Source organism: Hibiscus syriacus, unplaced genomic scaffold (genome assembly GCF_006381635.1).
Source record: "Hibiscus syriacus cultivar Baekdansim isolate YM2019G1 unplaced genomic scaffold, ASM638163v2 tig00110676_pilon, whole genome shotgun sequence".
NCBI lineage: Eukaryota > Viridiplantae > Streptophyta > Magnoliopsida > Malvales > Malvaceae > Hibiscus > Hibiscus syriacus.
This window is the reverse complement of record NW_024062820.1, coordinates 139,921-160,483: the sequence shown is the minus strand read 5'-3', so window position 1 is coordinate 160,483 and position 20,563 is coordinate 139,921. Positions and strand designations below refer to the sequence as shown.

Here is a 20,563-nt window from a genome sequence, read left to right as displayed (position 1 = left end):
TTGTTAGAAGAAATTATTTATACAATCCGAAATGACCCGAATCTTCTCTTCGAACCGTCGATACTGGCGGAGGCCTGCAAAATGGAGAATTTCAAGTACATATCGGTGAAGAACTCGTTGCCGATTGATTTCTGAGCCGGGAATAGTAGTGGATTGCTCTTTTACATCAATGTTCCATATCACCAACATCCATCATCTCCAATTCCTAATCTTTTTCACTAATGCGTAATATCCCTCTTATGTTTTCTCCTCTTTTCCTCTGATATGCTTTGTGAATTCCGGTTTTGAAGTTTTCATTGCATCATATCGTATTCAAATGAAAAGAACAAAATGATTACTTCAACAGCAACTATAGTGATCAATTTGCCAAAATTGATAATTGGAAGAGACTTACGAGTTTTTTTTCTCCCTTTTTCTTTCAAATTTAATTTATATAGCTTCTCGACTAGAGATGCACAGAATCCGGATTTCAATCCGATCCGGATCGGATAAAAACCGATCCGGTTTTTTCTCCCAACCCAAAAACCGGATTTTAAAAAAACCGGTTCGGATCCTAACCGGTTTGGAGGGTCGGATGGTGTAACCGGTGTAACCGGTTTCGGTTTGCAAAAAACCAGTTTTTTAAAAAAAACCGGATTTTTTCGGTTAAAAACCGGTTTTTTAAAAAAACCGGTTTTTTTTTATCCGGATAAAAAACCGGTTTTTTATCCGGTTTGAAAAAAACCGGTTTTTAATCCGGTAAAAAAACCGGTCGTTCAATTTTTTCTCAAACCGGTTATACTATCCGGTTTTTAAATATCCGATCCGGTTTAAAAAAAACCGGTTTTTTCAAAATCCGGTTTCGAATATTTTTTACCCAAAATCGGATATTCGAATTTTTTGTGCACCTCTATTCTCGACCACGTGGAAAGTTCAAACCGAAGCCCATTTTGGACGAACAAATTGAGCTAATCTCCTATAATAAGCCGAAAAACGTAAAAGGAACCCAGAGACCAGGCCCATCCTAGAAACCGAACCCTTCAACTCAATTCTGAAAAACCCTTCAGCTGCCATAATAGTTTCTTCCTCCGCCGCTCTCCTCCTTGTTCAGAGCCCAAAGTACCATATCTTAGGGTTCTCCTGCGTCAGCTCCAATAGTAAAACAGAAAAACAGAAAACAATTTTTTTTTCTTTTGCCTTCCTTTGATCTCATTGAATGTTTACAATTGAAATGAACACTGTGATTTGCAGGGAAAGGGAACAGGGAGTTTTGGTAAACGAAGGAACAAGACCCACACTCTTTGCGTGAGATGCGGCCGCCGTAGCTTCCATCTCCAAAAGAGCCGTTGCTCTGCTTGTGCTTTCCCCGCTGCCCGTAAGAGGAAATGTAAGTAACCTCTCTTTCATTTCTAAAGCTTTAGTTTTTTTCGTTGCTTACTGTTTATTAGGTATGCTTTTAAATCTGGGTTTCTTCCCGTTCAGCTGATTTATTTTTCTGGGTCTGTTTGGTTTTATTTACTCGGTGTATTCAAGTTGATCTCTTCTGATAAGATTATGTATCTTTGATTGTACTTCTAGTTTGTTTTACTTGAATGAATTTGTTATAATTAGAAGTCGTTATCCTGGACTACGTTAGTGTACTAATTCAAAAATTGCTGGGATCTAGTGATTTATGGTAATAGAATGAATGTATTCTTTATCGAAGTTTAAACTTGTATACTTGCCGGAGTATGAACGTGTGTTTCTATGATGATTATCGTACTCGCGAGTTATAATGTTACAAGAAATGTGCTTATATTCGTAGATCTTGCAATATGGTTGCGGTGTGTGTTGTGATGTTTGAGATGTGAAAATGTGTGAATGGGGATTGTAGTTGGGCATGTTAATTGTTAAATCTAAGGGGAGCTTGTTTATTGTGTCAATCAGATAACTGGAGCGTTAAGGCAATCTGAAGGAAGACCACCGGAACTGGTAGGATGAGGTATCTTCGCCATGTTCCTCGCAGGTTCAAGACTGGTTTCAGAGAAGGTATGTAGATGTATGAACATATTCTGTTCCAGTTGAAACTTTTTTAACCTCCAAAAATTGTTAGTGTTTTGAATTTCGTGCTGTATCATGATCCTAGGTACTGAAGCAGCACCGAGGAAGAATATAGCAGCAGCTTCTTCTGCTTAAGTTGCTTATGAGGTTGTTTAGTTGAATCCATCATTTTTAATACAAGTTGTGTCGGAAACATTACTTGAGAAGTGCCATTTTTTACAACATCGGATGTCATTGTTTTTAGTTTGTGTTTTTATGTAGCTGCTTAGGCTATTGTTGTTCGACTCTAAATTACTCGGATGGTTTTTTATTTTCCTATTCTGGATCAAGTTAATGACTTTCTTGTTTAAGTTACGGTGCCTGTAATCTTGTTTCGGATGGCTGAAGTTTTTAGAAACAATGCATCAAAAGATTTGTAAATCCTGTGTTTTTAGTGCAAATGCTTCAGATTGTAAGAATTGGGAGAAAAAGGAATGGAAAAGAACCACAGCCAAAAGCTTTCAAATTCACTCTTCTCAAGGTTTACTTGCAATTCCTCCAAGAGTGATGAATCTTTTTTTTTCTCAAGGAAAGAGGAAACTAATTACAGAATTTGAACCTGTGTATGAAGTGCTGGTGCTGTAAAATATGAATGAACTTCTCAAGGCAATGAACCAAACATGAATCTCAACATTCCACTACTTGAGGGGAAATACAAGGCCGAACCACTATTGTTCAACCTCCATATCTGAAATCTCAACTAGTCCGCTTTATATTCACCGAACCTGTGTTTTTCCTCACGCACCTGCTTGAATACATAATCCATCTCCGGAAATGCAGACAACAGTAATAGCTCGATAACGTCGTATGCCAACAGCTTCAAACAGACACTAGACTGCAACAAGAGAGACCAAACATTAGCCATAATGAATTTCAATATGAAAACCAAAATCTCCAGCCACTCTCAACTTGTAAGCTGACACCGATCATGTTATACCCAACTCGATGTTAATAATTGAAGTGTTGTTTCTATTAATGTCCTAAATTACCTGGATAAAGAAATAGAGATCTTTGGCGCATTGTTCATACTCCTTGTGACCAACAAGGCCCACAATAGCAGCAGGCGCTTTGTCTGTACCGAGAAAATCAAGTTACTTGACTTTCTTAGAATTTTCGGTTTGGTGACATTATAATGCAATGCAGAATATGATAAGAAACATTGGTGATAAACAAACTACCAATCATTAGCTCGTAAACGAATTTTGCACGACGTTCTGCTTCCAGTTGTTGCTGCTCATTATTCGATATAGATGATGTTTCATGAGATTGTGGATGTGGTGAAGCTTGGGATGGACAACTGGATGGCGGCAGACGTCGCTTTTGATGTTTCGTTATGAATATTCCATCAGGCCAAAGTATCTGCATGGAAATTGCAGGCATTCTATAATAGAAGTGCATACAAGCATAGGTAGTAGCACCGTTTAAAAGTGAATTTTCTTTTTTTGAAAGAAACCAGTTGCAGTTCGACAAAACAAGACATGAAATAGTAAGATGAAGCACAAGAAAATACAGAAAAATCTCTTAACATAGCAAAAACATATAAGACAAAGGATTTAAATATAAATTTCAAGTCGGATAATATATTGAATAGAATCCCTTAAAAACTCCACTACACAGAACAAACATGGTTCTGTTCCAGAGGCTGAGCAAATACCATTGGGGTTGGGCTGGCCCTTCAATCCTCTTGCAAACTTGGTCAAGAGGAGATTTTTTTTTAACTCCCTAATGCCACTAAACAAATTTACAGATAAATTTGCTATACTTTTAAAGGGAAAAATAGCTTCTGAGATCAAATGACTACCTGCTCAACCCTATTGATTCCTGAAGCAACAACTGACCCCTTGCGCAGCAGCTGGATCTTTTCTATCAGCCAGTCATCAAAAGCATCACCCATTCCAAGTTGTAGAACCTGTTTGGCAAACCAAAAAGCCTTCCGCCTGAAATACACAAGCAAAGTACATAAGACTTGTGCATCTGTTTAGAATTGGATGTGATAATGCTAGGCTTACATTAGGGCAGACAATTTCCCGTTTTAAGGAGGCAAAATCAAAATATAATGCTAACATGTGAATAGTTCTATAGCCATTTATGTACCTGATCCATCCACCATCCTGGAGCTGGAAAATGACATCCACCAAATCTAATATAGGAGCACTTAAATTTGGTGGCACCCACTGCAGCAGAAGATGAGTCTGTTAAAATCCATCGAGGACCATAGAAGTGTTTCAAATAGAATTGCAAAAAAATATGAAACATTGAAAGTTTTGCACTTGATTAAGCATAGTTATGACAGACAAGTTAATTCTGGAGACACTGACAAAGGATAGAAAACATTTGACATTAAACTGATTACCTCTGTAGGAAGGGTTGAGTACATATCAGAATCAAGAAGCAACTCAGAAGCATCTTCCATTATTTCGTTCTCTCTTCCTCTAACATTTTCCTTTGAGTTCCTTACTAACGATGTATTTCTCACTTTAGCATCAGAACCATTGCCAGTATCTTCAGAGGACTTGCACCTTGCTTCAGTGGCAACTTTTGATGGAGAATTAGAAACATTTTTTGCATTTCTTAATCCATCAGTTGCAAGATTAGGCTTTATTTGCAATGAAGATTCCTTGCTTTCAGTATCTAACTGTTGTCTCCGGGAAGTTAATGGACCCATCAGAGGCCCTGCAACATTTGAAGCCTTTTTGCCCTTTTCAGATGGATTATCATCAAGGCCAACTAGAAAGTTTCCAAGCAACGCAAGAAATATAATCATTTGAAGGAAAAAGCAAACTATGCAAAGAGCCTACTAAATTATATTTGAATTACCTGACAAAGTTTCGACAATAGAAAAAGAACTCGAGAATACATATGTCTGCATTACAAAATATTATATAATAAGAGGTTGTACTTAACTGGGAAAATCTGAGACCACCCCACCCCCTACCCCCAAACAATTTCTCTTCCCAGAAAAGAAAGGAAAAATAAGTTCACCTGGGAATCAACACTTAGGAAGTCCCAAACTTCAATTGATCCTGAAATAGTCGGAAGCTGCAATAGCATCTGAAGACAAAAAAATATTAATAAGTCCTCCAAATACATAAAGATAAGCAAATCTAGTACATAAAGCATATGCTATGACTATTTCTCACATATGAATTAAATGTCACTTTGGCCAGATGGAAGTACTATAATCAAACAGCCCAACAAATATATTTTACGACGAAAACTCAAGATAGAAAAATGATAAAATTGAGTTCAAGCGTTTAACCTTTAAATACTCATCAAGCAATTTGCACCGTTCTCGTATTACTGAAATGTCTAAACCCGATGAAAGAAAATGCTTTGGTGGCAAGTGAAGTTTATATTCTCGAAATGATTTAAGACGCTGATGCAGCTCCTCAAAATGGCGAAACCTGAATGAGAACAATTAAAAAGACTAGCAACACAGACAGAGGTGAAGATAAAAATGTAACTGGCTACACATTTTAGAAAAATCCAACTGAGAAGCCTCTAATGCTCTAGGATGCAACATGGGAGGTAGACCAGAAAGTATATAGCACACTCTACACACCTTCTCTTGATGGACCAACTACTATTGTTATTTAGTACATCTGTAACAGATATGGAGTAAACAGCAAATGTTCTAGAACCACTCTTTACAATATTTGCACCTAAAACCTGCAAAAGAAAATAGTATTGCAACAATCAATGAAAAAGTATCAGAATGAGAAATTATAGCAAACTGACGTGAAGAAGATACTTGTCATTATTAAGTACCTCACATCTCAATTTAAAAAAAGACCCTCCAACCAACGAATTTTGCAAGATATTAGCAGTCAAACTACGACTTTCTGAAATAGAGAGAGGAGAAGCAGATGAAGAAGCAGTTACTCCACTGTGAAGTCTACCAAAGAATTCAGTCTCAGAATCATCACTGGAATATTCAGCTTTTCCATGTCCATTCAGTGGATTAAGTATGTCTTGCCCATCCATAGATAAGAATCTCGTCCTCTCAATCTCTTGCCAGACAGGCAACTTCTGACTGGTCAATCTAGATCTTTTCCTGCTGGATGGGGTTCTAGTCAATCTTCGATATTGAACATGCCTTCCACCAGCCTTCTTTACAATATGGCCCTCAAGATTTTCAAGTGGATGATGAATGTGAGAAACAGTCAGGTTTCTGTTACCCTTACCATCCCAAACTTTAGTTCCAGAAGAATCAAGACCCGTTACATGTCCTGATTCTTCTTCTTGAGACGTAAAGGAATCACTGCTTTCTGATTCAACCTCCTCCAAATCAACAAGGTTACGATCATCTTCCTGAGAAGATAACACTGAAGAGAAGTACGATACGTTCCGAACTTCATGTGGGAATGATTTTTCTATTCTGCATTGATCAGTTAATGCCGGTTGAGCAACATGACTCTCAGATGAGTTAAGCTTGGTTGGATACTTTTCTCTGGTCTTCAATATTGCTTTTGCATGATCCACAGCAGCAGAGTTCCCAGCAGAGGAATGATGAGGAACTTGCCCGATTAATTGTTTTTCTCTATCCTTATTGTAATCTCTCCCCTTTGTCCACATGTTCTCAAAATTTTCTGGAGCAAGGGCCTCGGTCTTTCTACGTGAAATCAGATCTAACATGTCACCCCATTCTCCACCTGAACGATGTTGTTCAATACCTCTTTCAGCATCAGTCTGTGAGTTCAAGGGCACCGAGCTCCATGAATGGAAAGTTTGGGTATCCATGGAAAGCAATGGATCTTTTGAAAGTTGTTTTCCATTTAGTTCGTCTGTTGCAGTGGTGTCTCCAGCAGCTCCAGACTGATTAGTTTTTAACTGTACAAGTTCAACACCAGTAACAGAAGGATCTAGAAACTTAGAAAAATTATCAGATGAGATCTTTGAAGTGCCATTTGCTTTATATTGAGACGCATCTTGAGCAGCATTAAGTTCTCCTTTAGCTTTTGTCCTAGATATAACTGCAGATTCAATCCTCTCATTTATAAACTTTGGACTCACTAAGTTTATGACAGGTCGAATTACTGTGCAAGCCAGAAGCTCCCTGACAATATAACGAAAGAAAGAGCACTGCAAATCTTCGGGCCTGAATGTGAAAGAAATGAGACCATTCATCAAATGTTGCAAACCTGAAATGAACAGGGCAGACACTATCATAATCAAGGAATAGTACACTCCTATAGGAATGTCAGGTTAATGGACTAGTTTTGACATAACTGGAAGGTCAAACTGAAAACTCAACAACCTTGTGCTCAGCTTCAGTAGAGAATAAAGCCGGGTGCAGTTTGTTCTCTGCTGCCAGAATGCGCCTTATTTCAGCATCTCGATATTTGATAGTCAGTGGTTCAGATTGCTTATTTTCAATTTTTGGTTTATTGATACGAAAAAGCTCCAAGTGTGAACAAAAGAGATTAATAAGGTCCCTGCATCGTCCTAGACATAGATTAGTTCCCTCTTAAACATTCTTGAGACTTGAACAATAATAAAAAAGAATCAGTGGTGGAACGGACTTATACCTTGTCAGTAAATTGATGAGGTTTATATTTCTGAAGCGTTCTGAGAGCTCCCCAAGAACACCATTTATGATCTGCACCAATTCTTCTGGGCCTTCTTTATCAGGTGTTAAACGAGAATACCATAGATCTGTCATCCACTCGGAAATAAGATGTCTTGTGAACTGATCTATCGCATTCTCAACGACAGGAGAATTTACTTTCCTTCTCCAATCACAATGTTCAACAACTTTAGGACGTTCTGGTGGTTGCTTAGGAGTCGAGGCACTTGTAGATGCAGGTTTGCTGTTATATGCATCAGTTTTCCTCCGCATTTCATAATCTATCAAGAAATACCGGAGGAGAATGATTAAGGAGGCAGCAGCAGGAAGATTAACCAAAACCGAGGAGCTTGTCCCTGATATAAGAAAAAGAAATGTGTAAATATCAATTCAAAAGGTTGAAATGAATTAATAGGAACCATATACTGAAAATGTCAGATGTGTTTTTTTTTTATAGAAAGTTGGCCTCATTAAAAAACCCCTTAAAACCCTCCATGTTATAACAGTAACATGAAGGATCTAGGAAGGGGGAAAAGAGTGCCAATAATTTTATTAGAAGAACAATAGTACAAAAGCAGTCCCTACAAAGGCATACCCTTTACAGACTGCTAATACTCCAAACGAAAAACATAAAACTTAATTCAAAACACCTAACACAGGAAAACAAATTCCTGAACCTCAACACAACCAACATAAAACAAGAAATCACCCTATCCCGTCTTTAGCTAATTTGTCAGCTTCCCAATTAGCCGCCCTCAAAACGTGTCTGATGATAATATCCTTTCCTTCCAATAGCGAGACTATCTCCTTAACCAAGGATTGAAACATAGGAGTGCATAACCCCGGATTCTTGATCCACTTCAGAGCATTACATGAATCAGATTCTAAAATAAACCTCTGATTAGGAACAGCACCTAAGTCTTCCATAAGACAAAGTCCCCTCTTAATTGCCAATAACTCAGCCATGATAGGAGGACCACCCCCAACACTTTCAGAGAACCACTGAAGTAACACACCACAACTGTCCCGGATCAGACCACCAATACCTCCTTTACCCCATCCCAAAACCATCGCTCCATCAACATTTAACTTTAGGAACCCATCCGGGGGCGGAATCCAACATGTTGGTTGAGTACATGCCTTTCGCTGCCTACTCATCGAATCAGCAAGTTTTAAATCACCTACTAGGGAGTCTAAAGGGATAGGAACATCATTGAACCTTGCAACAAACCATGAGGCTATTCTAAATGAACAATAAAGGACAATCTGACCACATCCAGCTTTTCTTTCTGAAAAATAACCTCATTTCTGCACTTCCACACAGACCACATCACTGCCCTTGGAATGAACTTCCATATCAAAGATTTCGGCATTAAATCATCCCACAAAATGATAAAATCAATAATAAGCTTTGGAATCACCAAGAACACATTCCATCTTTTCAAAAAAGAAGACCATAAACCCCATACAACCTCACAATGCAGAAATAAATGTGGAACTGATTCCACCTCCCGACCACACAATGGACATGAAGGATCTACAATCTCTGCCACACCTCTCTTCAATAATTCCTCTTTAACCGGCACTCTCTGATGAGCAAGCTGCCAAACAAAAGTTTCAATCCGAGGAGGAGCAATCCCTACCCAAATATTCCTCACCCACAACTCCTGACTCTGCTCAATGCCAATATGATCAAAGAAAGAATTAATGCAAGATTTTGCTGAATAGCAGCCCTCACCATTCTCTGATCAGATCCAACAATCATCCACTTCAGGACATAAAGAGATATTGTTCAGTATGGAAACCAACAACAACCACTGTTCAAGTTCCCAATCTGCCAAATTTCTTCTCATTTGGATGTCCCACACCCAACCAGAGGCATTATTCACCCTAAAATCCATCACTTTACCCAATTTATTGATGGACAAAACATAAAGTCGAGGAAACAAATCTTTCAAGGGTACTCCTCCTAACCAAACATCATTCCAGAATTCCACATATTTCTCGTTCCCTGTCTTCAAACGCATATTCCCCCTAAGACAATCCCCAAAATCATCATTGGTAAAGAAGTTTTTAACCACCCCTTTCCAAATCCACGAGGCCCGGGCTGAGCATGAATTCCCCATCATAATGGAATTCGGATCCAAATTGTAAAATGCACACACCACCCTCTTCCACCAAGACTGCTTTTCTGATGCAAACTTCCAAACCCATTTCCCTAGTAAAGCTCTATTCAAGAATGATAAGTTCAGGATCCCTAGACCGCCCAAACTTTTTGGCTTGCTGAACGACTTCCAATTAATCCAGTGTATTTTTTTGCTATCTGCCGCACCCTCCAAAGAAAAGAAGCCATGATAGAGTTGAGTTTTTGAAGTACAAAATCTGGAATTCTGAACATAGAAAGGAAATAAATTGGGAGAGAGCACAACACCGATTTAAGCAACACCACCCTACCTGCCAAAGACAAGGAATTAGCCATCCAACCACTCAACTTTGCATGAAATCTCGCCACTATTGGCTCCCACATAGCAACCGAATTCCTCTTGTACCCCAAAGGTAAACCTAAATATTCAGCTGGAAATTGGCCCACCGAGCATCCAATCTCATTTGCCTAATTAGCTAGCTCCCCATCGTCCACATTAATGCCGAAAATCTTGCTCTTGACTAGGTTAATCTTCAACCCCACCAACAGCTCATAAATTAATAAAACTCTTCTAACATTTCTCAAATCACGAATAGAACCTTTGCTAAAAACTACAAGATCATCCGCAAATTGCAAATGCGAAAGCTTGAAAATCCTATCATGAGCACCTAGATCGAAGCCCGAAAACAGACCCAACTCCACTGCTTTAGAAAGCAACAAATGCAACAACTCAGTAGCCAAATTGAATAACAGAGGAGAAAGCGAACATCCCTGTCTAAGTCCCCTACCTGTGTGAAATCTCTCCGTAGGAGACCCGTTAACTAAGACCGAAATGGAGGCTGTAGACATACACTGATACATCCAAGACCGCCACTTATCACCAAACCCTATTTTGTTCATTATTACCATCAAAATTGACCAATCAACCGAGTCGTAGGCTCTCTTAAAATCCACCTTGAAGATAACTCCCTTCAAACCTTTCTTCCTCCAAAAGTCAATACTTTCATTTGCAATAAACGAACAGTCCAATATATTTCTTCCCGGAATGAACGCAAATTGTGATGAACTCATAATCTCGTTAATGCACAAACTCAAACGTCTAGCTAAGACTTTTGACAGAATTTTATATAACCCTCCCACTAGGCTAATAGGCCTAAATTCTTCCAACCCCTCCGGATTTGCCTTCTTTGGAATAAGGGAAATGAAGGAATGATTCACCTCCGAGTCCCACTCCTTCCCCACATAGAAATCCTTAAAAAACAACATCACATCTTTTTTCAAAATATTCTAGAACTTTTTAAAGAACCCTAAATTCAGACCATCCGGGCCCGGAGCTTTATTGCTATCCGAATGCTCAATAACATCCCATACTTCCTCTTCAGAAAAAGGCTTCTCCAGTGCTGAACAACGCCCTTCCGACAGTTTAAGAAATTCCAGACTCAACTCCTCAACCTCCAAGGTGTTCTTTTGATTAAACAGCCCCTTGAAGAACACCACCACTGAAGCTTTGATTAAAATAGGATCCTCAGAAACTTCATTATCCACTTTGAATGATTTAATGCAATTCAACCTCCCTCTAGCTGCTGCACTATGATGGAAGAAACTAGTATTCCTATCTCCTTCCAAACTCCATTTCAACCTAGACTTTTGCAACCAAATCGACTCTTCTTTCTTTTGTAATTCCACAATTCATTCTTTGCTTCAACTATGAATTTCATTGAAGCCCTAGAAAGCCCTTGTTGTAATTCCATTTCCATAACCTAAATTTTTTTCTCTAATGTGTTGATTTTATGTGGCAGCTAAAGGAAACCCCTCCTATACCATTTTTTTGCCACATCCTTCACCCGGATAAGAACTTTTGCAATGGTCGACGAATTCTCCTCTTTATCAAAATTGAGCAGTTCCTTATTTATCATCTCACTAAACCCATCCTCCTCCAGCATATAATTAAACAATCGGAACGGCTTTGGCCCCAATTACAATCCTTATTCTCCAACAATATAATATTATGATCAGAAACGGACCTTGGCAGCAACGTTTGATTAATCTTAGGGAAATAAGAAAGATAATTCTGGTCAACCAAAAACCGATCCAGCCTCTCAAAAGTGGGAGCTTCTCTATTATTACACCACGTAAACTGACCTCCAAATAAAGGCAAATAAATTAAATTCGCCTTACTAACAAATCTCTGAACATGTTCACTGAAACCCGATTCACTTCACCTCCAATTTTCTCTTCCTGAGACAGTACAACATTAAAATCACCACCTAAACACACTGGACAGTCAACCTGATCCAAAAATGATACTAAATTCCCTAAAAACTGTTCCTTCTCAGCATCACACTCGGACCATAGACATTTATGAAGCAATACATATCTGGTAATCCCTCCAACAACCCCTTTACAGCCACAAACCTGCTATGAATAATCTCCTCCTTGACCACAAAAACCTTCTGTTTCCACAAAGTAATTAACCCACCAGCAACACCAACAGCAGGAACTGATACCGAACCAGTAAGTATTTTGCCTCCCATTTTCCTAATTAACATAGAACTAACTACTTCCAATTTGGATTCTTGTAAAAATACCAATGCAGGCTTTTTCTCCTCAACAAATCTCCTAATAGCTCGAGCCTTAACCTTCTTACCCAAACCCCTAACATTCCAACACATAATGGACCACTCTACCATCATAAATAAATCATAACCATAATTCCATGTTCCTACACCAACCTTCAATTCTCTCTGCCCTTTACCAGAGGAACAACTTTGGTCAAGAACTCCTTCTCTCCACCTTTAAACCTAACCCCCAACAATTTGAAACATTCCAACATTCCAATGCTTCAGCCGCCCCCTGTTTCTCTGAAACAGAATCAGAACTCTTTGCACAACAGCTTTTGACATCCCATCTCCTAGCATTAACCTTTTTTGTAAAAACCTCTCTCTACATTACTGACCGACACACTCCTCCCAGAAGGTCTATTCTGGACCGGTGAAACATACCCAATCTGCAGATTAGTTTCGGCCTGTGTAACAATTTTTGGATCTACAAACTCATTCTCATGCCTATAAGATTTGGACTACCCTGCTCAGGCCCACGCTCCTCTAATCTTCCCAAGCTTGAAAAAAGCCCATCATCCTTATAACTTTATCTTGCCCCGAGGTACCATCTACCATACTGATCACCCTTTGTCTCCCTTCAGAAAAAGCTCCTGACATTTTCTGCTGACAATGAACTTCACCTAGTACTGACCCTTCTGCACAAAAGTCAACACCTAAAAAATTATTACCATCTCCTTTTTCATTCAAATTTCCATCGTTAAGCGTGTCACCCCCTTGAGAAGCATCCCGAACCCATGCTTCTACCCTATTCAAAGGTTCTGACAACGCCTGAATATCCAACTGCCCTTGCAACCCTCCTTGCTCCTCCCCTAGGCTTCCATCCGACGAGTTCTCCACCCAAGGATCAACTGTTCCGTCCACAAAACCTTCTTCCTCAATCCCATCTTCAATCACAGGAAAAAAATCTTCACAGCCTTCTACCTTAATCTTAATAATAAATGACCTTCCATAAGTATTAATGGTAATATGGGGGGAATGTCAAAGGGGCTCTCAGACCCTTAACAGCATGTGAGCCACCTTGCAATCCACTCTTTGGGTTGTATGATCCTGAATCTTCACTAACTTGCCCCATCTTGAAGCCAAACTGGAAAAGAAAGAAACTGACCAGCAATTTAATGGAACACCGATCATTGATATAGCACAATAAGGTAAAGGAACACACTTCTCTTCCAAGACAGATTCCAGCCTTTCAAACCAGAAGGACAATGCCTCCCACTTTCCTTCAACCGCTGCATCTTTCTGCTCCACTGACTTGAAAACTACCAAACATGCATTCTTCGCATAACCCCACCTTACCACCTTAACATTAATTCCCTCATTTCTTAGAGCCCTCTGAATGAATTCAACTTCAAAAATTTGTTTTACAAATACCTGTTAAGGACGATCTTAACCATGACCTTTCCTCCATTGGAATAAAGGCCTCAAAAGGTTTCTTCACCTCCCTCTTCTCTCCAAAGCTACAAACTTGTTGGCCCTCAACTCTTTTTACTCCCACTACCGTCTCCTTATAAGATCTACCATCATGGAACTTGTTCAACAGCTCCTTCTTCCCAGCTTCAACCGCTTGATAAGATAATCTTTTCCTTTTCGAAACCCCCACTCCTACATCACCAGACTTCGCGACACTATTACGATTCGAGTTCCTCGGAAAACTACTCCTCTGATACTTCGCAATCGACACCATTAATCTCCTACCATCGACCAATACATTGTTCATCTTACTCTTTGCATTAAGCAAATCCTCCTTACTTGCAAAGTGCACGAAAGCAAACGTCTTATCCTTATAATTAGGTCTCCTATTAACAAACGGGATGAACACCTTAATCACCTTGCCATGAAGACTAAAACGATCCCATAAATCACTTCTATGCACTCTCCTACTCAAGTTGTCTACGAATGCAACCCACGATCCTCCTCCAGGCACTGCTCTTCCTCTGCCAGAAGACTCGATACCTTCCTGCTTCTCGTTCACTCTCTTACTGTGACACGGCATTGTTGTTTTTTTTTTGGTAAAGCTTAATGTTTCTAAAACAGAATTTTTTGTTGCTGGAATTTCTACTCGAACTTTAGATACTATCCGTCAGATGTCTTTTTAAATATCTTAAAATCCAAGTCAAAATTTAATGAATGAACATCATGTGTTTCAAAATTTCAGGGCTCCATACATATAATTCCACCATCATTGGTAGCATTATACTTCACTTGCAGGCAATTAGTAAAATATGTATAGGAACCGGTGTGCTCTATCTTTGCTCACTAAAGGCCAACGGTTAAGTACCAGTATATTTAAATATGTTAACCAATTAGTGATGTTAATTTAAAAGCTTAGTTGGGAAAACTGTGAGACCTGGACAACATCTAAAGATTAAGTAGTTGCAGCTGCAATTTATCATCCAGACAATCAAACGCGAGACTGGCTAAATTATGGCGGGATAAGTACAAAGAAACCTAACTCAATTATCCCCAACCCAAAAAAAAAAAAGAGGAAGAAACCCAACTACAATCAAGATGCCAACATAAATTTTGGAACTAAAGTTGTAAATTACTATTTTTCCCTTAAAAACTCCAATGCTACAAACATATTTAACCGATGCAACTCTATCCTAAAATGTGATGTTACGAGACTTAAAAAAAACTAAAGCCCTAATGAACATGCCAAAATTCTTTTATCTCTAATTGAACACACACATAACCCTAATGAACTCAAAAGCAAGTAACTGAATAAAAGAACTGATCAGATTTAACTTGAAGATTAAGAAGAACGATTGAACAATCAAAATCATAGAGTAAATTGAATAGAAATAGGATGAGAAACACAAAAAAAAAAGAGGATTTGATAACTTAACGTGACATGAGATAGGACAATCCGACGACGCATATAGCTAAAATCACAATTCGCTTCTTGGCTTCCTCTACCAAGTCACTAACCGTCACCTGCTTTTGCTTTGGCGTGTTCATTGTTTCGGCCAAATCAAGCCTAAAAGAAATTAAATCCCTAAATCGAACGAATCATTGCTTTTGTCTCTCTATCCCTCCTTTCCGCGGAAACTGTAAATCACCGCCATAACGAAAAATCATGTCTCTTAGTGGGGAAGAATAAGAAGAAAAAAACGAATCAAATAATTTGAATTGAAAAGATGAAGGAACAGGAAGGAAAACTTGTGTTTGGAAGGAAAGAAAAAATTAGTTTAGAAAGTGAAAGGAAAACAAAGAGGGGGAAACTTCAACGCGAGGACTGGTAGGTCTTGATGGTTTTACTCCTGTGCTGATTCCGCTTTCGCCGAAGTGTGCATTTTGTATTAAAATAACAACATATAACATACGTAAATACATACATACACACACGTGTATATATATATATATATTTTAATATTTCGCTTATAATAAGGAACAAATTAATAAATATAAAGATAATAAAAATTAAATATGTGAACACACAAAATTTATTAATAATCGTGACAATTTTTTAAAATATTAATTGTACGTGATTGAAATGATGTTATTTAAATAATAAATATTTTATTTGATAAAATTAAAATATCGTATGATCAAATTAAATTATACTATAACTAAATAATTATCTTAATTTATTTTTAATTTTAAAATTTCTTTAATAACAAAAAATAATTTCTAATAAACTAAATTTTAGAAGATTATGATTCTCAAATCGACTTAAGAAGTGATGAAAATAATTAACTCTCGCAAGAAAAAAGTTTATATGAAGAAAGGAAAAAATTATGTGAGATAAGATAAAAACTTTCATTATATTTATAAGAAGAATGAAAGACTCAATAAATAAAGGAAAATAAAACTTTAAATCTACTAATTGAAACATAATTTCAAAATAATTTACGTTATTTTCAATTGCAATAAATAAAACTTTAAGAAGGATAATTTAAAATAATTTTAATTTAAAATGTTTATATATTCAATTTAAAGAGCTATATAAATTACGGTATTTTCAATTACAATAAAAAAGTTATTTATTGGGTTTAAGACTTATAACAAAAAATATTACGAGTAATATTTTCGGTTGTGATGTGTCAATCTAAAAGGTTATATATAATCTAACAAGGTATACTTTTGATAAAAAAAATTATTACAACATATACAAATTATATTTTTAGAATTTCCAATCATATATATACCGAAATAATTTTAAAATAAATATAACTTTTATTGATGTGACAAACAAGATTATACTAATTTTTTTATAATCCATTCCATTTAATATAAGAAAAGAGTTACGTATGATAGTTTTGTTAATAAATTAAAGAGTTAAAGTTTTTTAAAAAAGATGATAAATAGTAAGGTCGATTTAGAGAGAGAGAGAAAATAGTGCTAGTGTTAAAAGTGATATTGAATATTGTAAGTTGATAATGAATGGCTTCTAGTGCAGTGGGGATTCAATCTCACCACACTGGAGCCTTGTTTGGTGGGGCCATAACATCAAGGACACTTTAATGTAGGGGTGTAAACGAACCGAGTCGGCTCGATTAAAAACTCCGAAATTGTACGTATAACATCAATGACACTCTGATTTGGTGCCATTGTGAAATACTATATATGAATTTTAATTTGGTGTAATTGTATGCATAAGTTTTGATTTCATTCAAGTTTTATAAGTTATTATAATCATTTTACGTTTAACTATTGTGTACAAATAATTATATCTATCCAATATGAAAGATGAAAAATATTTACTTTTAAAAGTATGTATAATTGAATCAAAATCAAGGATTCATATGTACCATTAAGCCAAAATTAAATTATATGTATATAATTGCAACAGATCAAAATTTATGTATCATATTGTATATTTGACTAAAGTTCATGTATACTTTTTATATTTATTCACAAATATAATTATGAAATTTACTTAATAAATAACTAGGGATAGAAATGATAAAGGGTTTATATATGAAACTTCTACGGCGCTCGACGAGCACCACTACCGATGAACACCATTAATTTAATTTATAAAAGTTAAAGTTCTAAAGGACTCAACGTATAATTATAAATTAGTTAAAATTTAAAAAAATATTAAAATTAAAGGTAAATTATACTACTGACCACCTAACTATTGCCTCTTTCATTTTGCTCACCATTTTTGAAATTATCAATCAAGTCACTCAACTATTTAAATGCCTTTAATTATACCACTTGTTGTTAATATTTAACCGAGAAACTGATGCGATAGTTAAAATATTTGATATAATTACACATTTAATTATTGTTACTTATATATTCTATCAATTTAGTATAAATTTTAATAAATTAAAATGAACTCATCCTAAATTCAATTGGCTGTAACATTGGTTGTTTGCTATTGTCGTAAAATAAATTTTCCTCTGACATTTAATCAATTGCTGTCAAATCAATTCTCTAGTAAATTTGTTTGCAATTGCTCATAAATTATAGTTAATTCCCCTATAGTTTTTAACTCATCCACAAACATCTACATCAAATTCATCATCTTATCAATGTGGGCCATATAATTGAAATACAACAACATTTTAAGTTCGGAATTTGGATATGAGAATTTAAAATTTAAGAATTCTAATTTCAAGATTTAGCTATTTAGAAGATTTCAACTTTAAAATAGAGGTTTGTATTTTTTTTATAAAGATTTTAAAATTTGAGATTTTGAAAAAAAATATTTTTAATTTGAATATTAACGATAAGTGTCTTAATTGAATGCATTTAAATAGTTAGTGACTTGATTGACAAAATTTCAAAAATGGTGGTCGAAAAGAAAAGGGGCAATAGTTAGGTGATCATTGGTATAGTTTACCCTTTAATTTTTAAATAATTTACCTTTAAATTTGAGATAGAATTCCCACATCCTGACATTCTTGGTCTTGAACCCGATACCTCAAAGAATCAAATAATTCCTTTACCATCGAGATCATTTGGTTCGTACTAGTCAACAAATTGTTATCGCTTCAAAATAAATACATTTTTATCTTAAAATGAGACGTTGTAGCCCAAAATACTTAAAAAACATGACCAAAATGACTATTTAGTCAAAAGTTAGAGACTTTTTGTCCTAAAATAAATTTTGGAGGCCAAAATGATAAAAAAAGAATATGAGTCAACGTGACTATCAAATGATAGTGATACTTTTTTATATTATACATTGATTTAAATGTTTGGTGTTTGTCAAGATGGACTTAGGTATGCATCCTTTAAATATTTTAATTTTTCATGAAATTTGAGTATTTTTCTTATATTTTATATTGATGATCTAATTTTGCATCACCTTATATATATGAATTTTAATATAACTTCTCACATACAAACCTATTAACATAAAATCATACGTCGTGTAAGTGTGGTCTTCTAGCGTTTTTATTTTAAACTTATCTTGGAGTATCCAATTGCTAACCAAATCTTAAATGAGTAAAATGAGAAAACTGCACTTAAAGAACTTCCCAATATTGTCCATATTGAACATTCATATGTTAAATTCTGAGTTTAGTTACAAGGTCACACAACTTGTACGAAATTTGATGCTAACTCTTCAGTTTATTCCGGTGCCGATATATGCATCGACTCGGCTTCTTGCATTCCGATTGCTTAACCGATGCTGCAAAACAGTCAAAAAAATATTAGAACGACGTCAGTTTCCTCGATCACTAATGCAATCAATAAACACTAATCATGAAATGGAGAGGGTAAGCGTTACTGTTTGCAGTCATCGTCGGAGGGATACAAGGGCACGGGGAAGGGAACATAGAAACAAATCACGGGAAGCATCTTCGCTCGGTCGGGCTTGTATTGATCGCGCACCGCGATCTTCCGAATGCATTCGCAGATGGTCCGACGAGTTTCGAGTCGGGTGAAGTCGAAGGAATAGTACGTGAGGTACAAACCATTGCAGCATTGGCGATCGGGTCGGTCTACTTGGCCCACCAAGTATGGTTGCAAAGGTTTAAGAAACCCTGTACGCAATCCTCGCATGTGGCTGCTCGAGGACGATGAAACGCCCGCACGGAGTTGAAACTAATGATGAACACTAGCCCCCAAACCCATAGAAACGAAGAGAAACGCATTATTTTCTTCTCCATTTTGCAACTCTCTTCTTCTTTGCAAAAAGAGTAGGATGAACAAATTTTATACTGAAACCTGGCTAGTTGCTTCTATTTGATAGGGCCTATAAAGTTGATATATTAATGCACATAATTAATGTTTAGATTTCATGTATTAATGCAAATAGTTTAATTTTGGTGAGTAATTATGTTTTAATTTAATTATTTGAGTGGAATCCCATCTGTCATTAATTCTTAAATTTTAATGAGAGCTGTACCTCTTCAGATTTATTTCAATGATCGAAGTTTTTTGGAGATATAAATCTTTTGATCAACTACAATCCTTTAATACTACTTCTGATAGACCCATGATGTCGCATTAAATATATTATATGGCGACCATATTAATTTATTCTACCAACTTACGAGTAACCATTATGAATTTTCGTATGATATCAATACTACAAGTCACTATAAAATCCCTCAACTAAGTAAAGAAAGATTCTTGATTCTTCTCTCTCTGCTCTTATCTATCATCATAATTCATAATTAATCATCTACTATAAATCACTTGTTGGTCTCTCCGTCCAAATCAAAAAGATAAACTGCTTATAGCCGTTACGATTTAAATATTTTTATCAATAAATCATTAAATTCGATTCATATAATATTACAACAAAGATAATTAAGGAAGGAACTATTTAACCAATTTCGATAGTATATAATATTATAATGGAGATAATTAAGGATTACCAAACCAATTTAAATGTTTAACACCCGCATTCACAAAGTTCATGTAGTAACAATTATCCTATAAAAGATATTTCCTAGAAAAATAAAATAAAGTATAAAATCCAAAATTTTAAAATGAATTTTAAAATAAATTAATATATTTGAATTTATACATTATCGGTTGATATTGTGAAATTTATTTAATATTACCTATTTATTTTGAAAATATTTATCTTATTTAGGGTTTTGATTATATAGTCTAAGATTTTAAGATTTAAAATTTGTAATTTAAGATTTAGAATTAAATTACATATTATGTAAAATAATGTTACGCATTCTATGTATATATATATATATATGTGTGTGTGTGTGTGAGAGAGAGAGAGAGAGAGAAAGATATGATTTAATTACA

The 20,563-nt window shown here is 36.0% G+C and overlaps 2 protein-coding genes and 1 pseudogene across 5 annotated transcripts; 1 reads left to right on the top strand and 2 right to left on the bottom strand.

Moving 5' to 3' along the window:
- The first annotated feature begins 31 nt into the window (after window positions 1-31).
- On the top strand, window positions 32-2,439 carry LOC120137755 (annotated as a pseudogene).
- A 57-nt stretch (window positions 2,440-2,496) lies between these two features.
- LOC120137912 lies at window positions 2,497-15,649 on the bottom strand. Of its 4 annotated transcripts, none has more exons than XM_039153552.1 (14): window positions 15,235-15,649; window positions 7,587-7,980; window positions 7,316-7,503; window positions 5,827-7,199; window positions 5,621-5,727; window positions 5,318-5,462; window positions 5,041-5,109; window positions 4,876-4,921; window positions 4,412-4,785; window positions 4,153-4,232; window positions 3,860-3,995; window positions 3,237-3,417; window positions 3,048-3,130; window positions 2,497-2,893 (listed from the first exon to the last, which is right to left on the bottom strand). In XM_039153552.1, the coding sequence occupies exons 4-14, from the start codon at window positions 7,183-7,185 to the stop codon at window positions 2,759-2,761; spliced, it is 2,715 nt and encodes a 904-aa protein (XP_039009483.1). In that variant the 5' UTR covers window positions 7,186-7,199; window positions 7,316-7,503; window positions 7,587-7,980; window positions 15,235-15,649; the 3' UTR covers window positions 2,497-2,758. The 4 variants fall into 4 exon arrangements, with proteins under 4 accessions (XP_039009483.1, XP_039009482.1, XP_039009481.1 ...); XM_039153551.1 differs by having other exon boundaries at window positions 7,288-7,493; XM_039153550.1 differs by having other exon boundaries at window positions 7,316-7,493.
- LOC120137754 lies at window positions 8,330-9,651 on the bottom strand. The gene is made up of 3 exons (XM_039153438.1): window positions 9,394-9,651; window positions 8,951-9,297; window positions 8,330-8,843 (listed from the first exon to the last, which is right to left on the bottom strand). Exons 1-3 carry the CDS (start codon window positions 9,649-9,651, stop codon window positions 8,330-8,332), a joined length of 1,119 nt encoding a protein of 372 aa, XP_039009369.1.
- Window positions 15,650-20,563: the final 4,914 nt, after the last annotated feature.

Excerpts from the sequence above, each read along its gene's own strand:
- LOC120137912 (XM_039153549.1), bottom strand. The coding sequence starts at position 7,227 with ATGATAGTGTCTGCCCTGTTCATTTCAGGTTTGCAACATTTGATGAAT. Across the intron at positions 4,786-4,875 it reads TATTGTCGAAACTTTGTCAG|TTGGCCTTGATGATAATCCA; the intron begins GTAATTCAAATA and ends GAAACTTTCTAG. Across the intron at positions 3,996-4,152 it reads CAGGATGGTGGATGGATCAG|GCGGAAGGCTTTTTGGTTTG; the intron begins GTACATAAATGG and ends TGTGTATTTCAG.
- LOC120137754 (XM_039153438.1), bottom strand. The coding sequence starts at position 9,651 with ATGCGTTTGAAGACAGGGAACGAGAAATATGTGGAATTCTGGAATGAT. Across the intron at positions 9,298-9,393 it reads ATATCTCTTTATGTCCTGAA|AGTCAGGAGTTGTGGGTGAG; the intron begins GTGGATGATTGT and ends GGCATTGAGCAG. Across the intron at positions 8,844-8,950 it reads ATTCCAAGGGCAGTGATGTG|GTTCAATGATGTTCCTATCC; the intron begins GTCTGTGTGGAA and ends GTTTGTTGCAAG.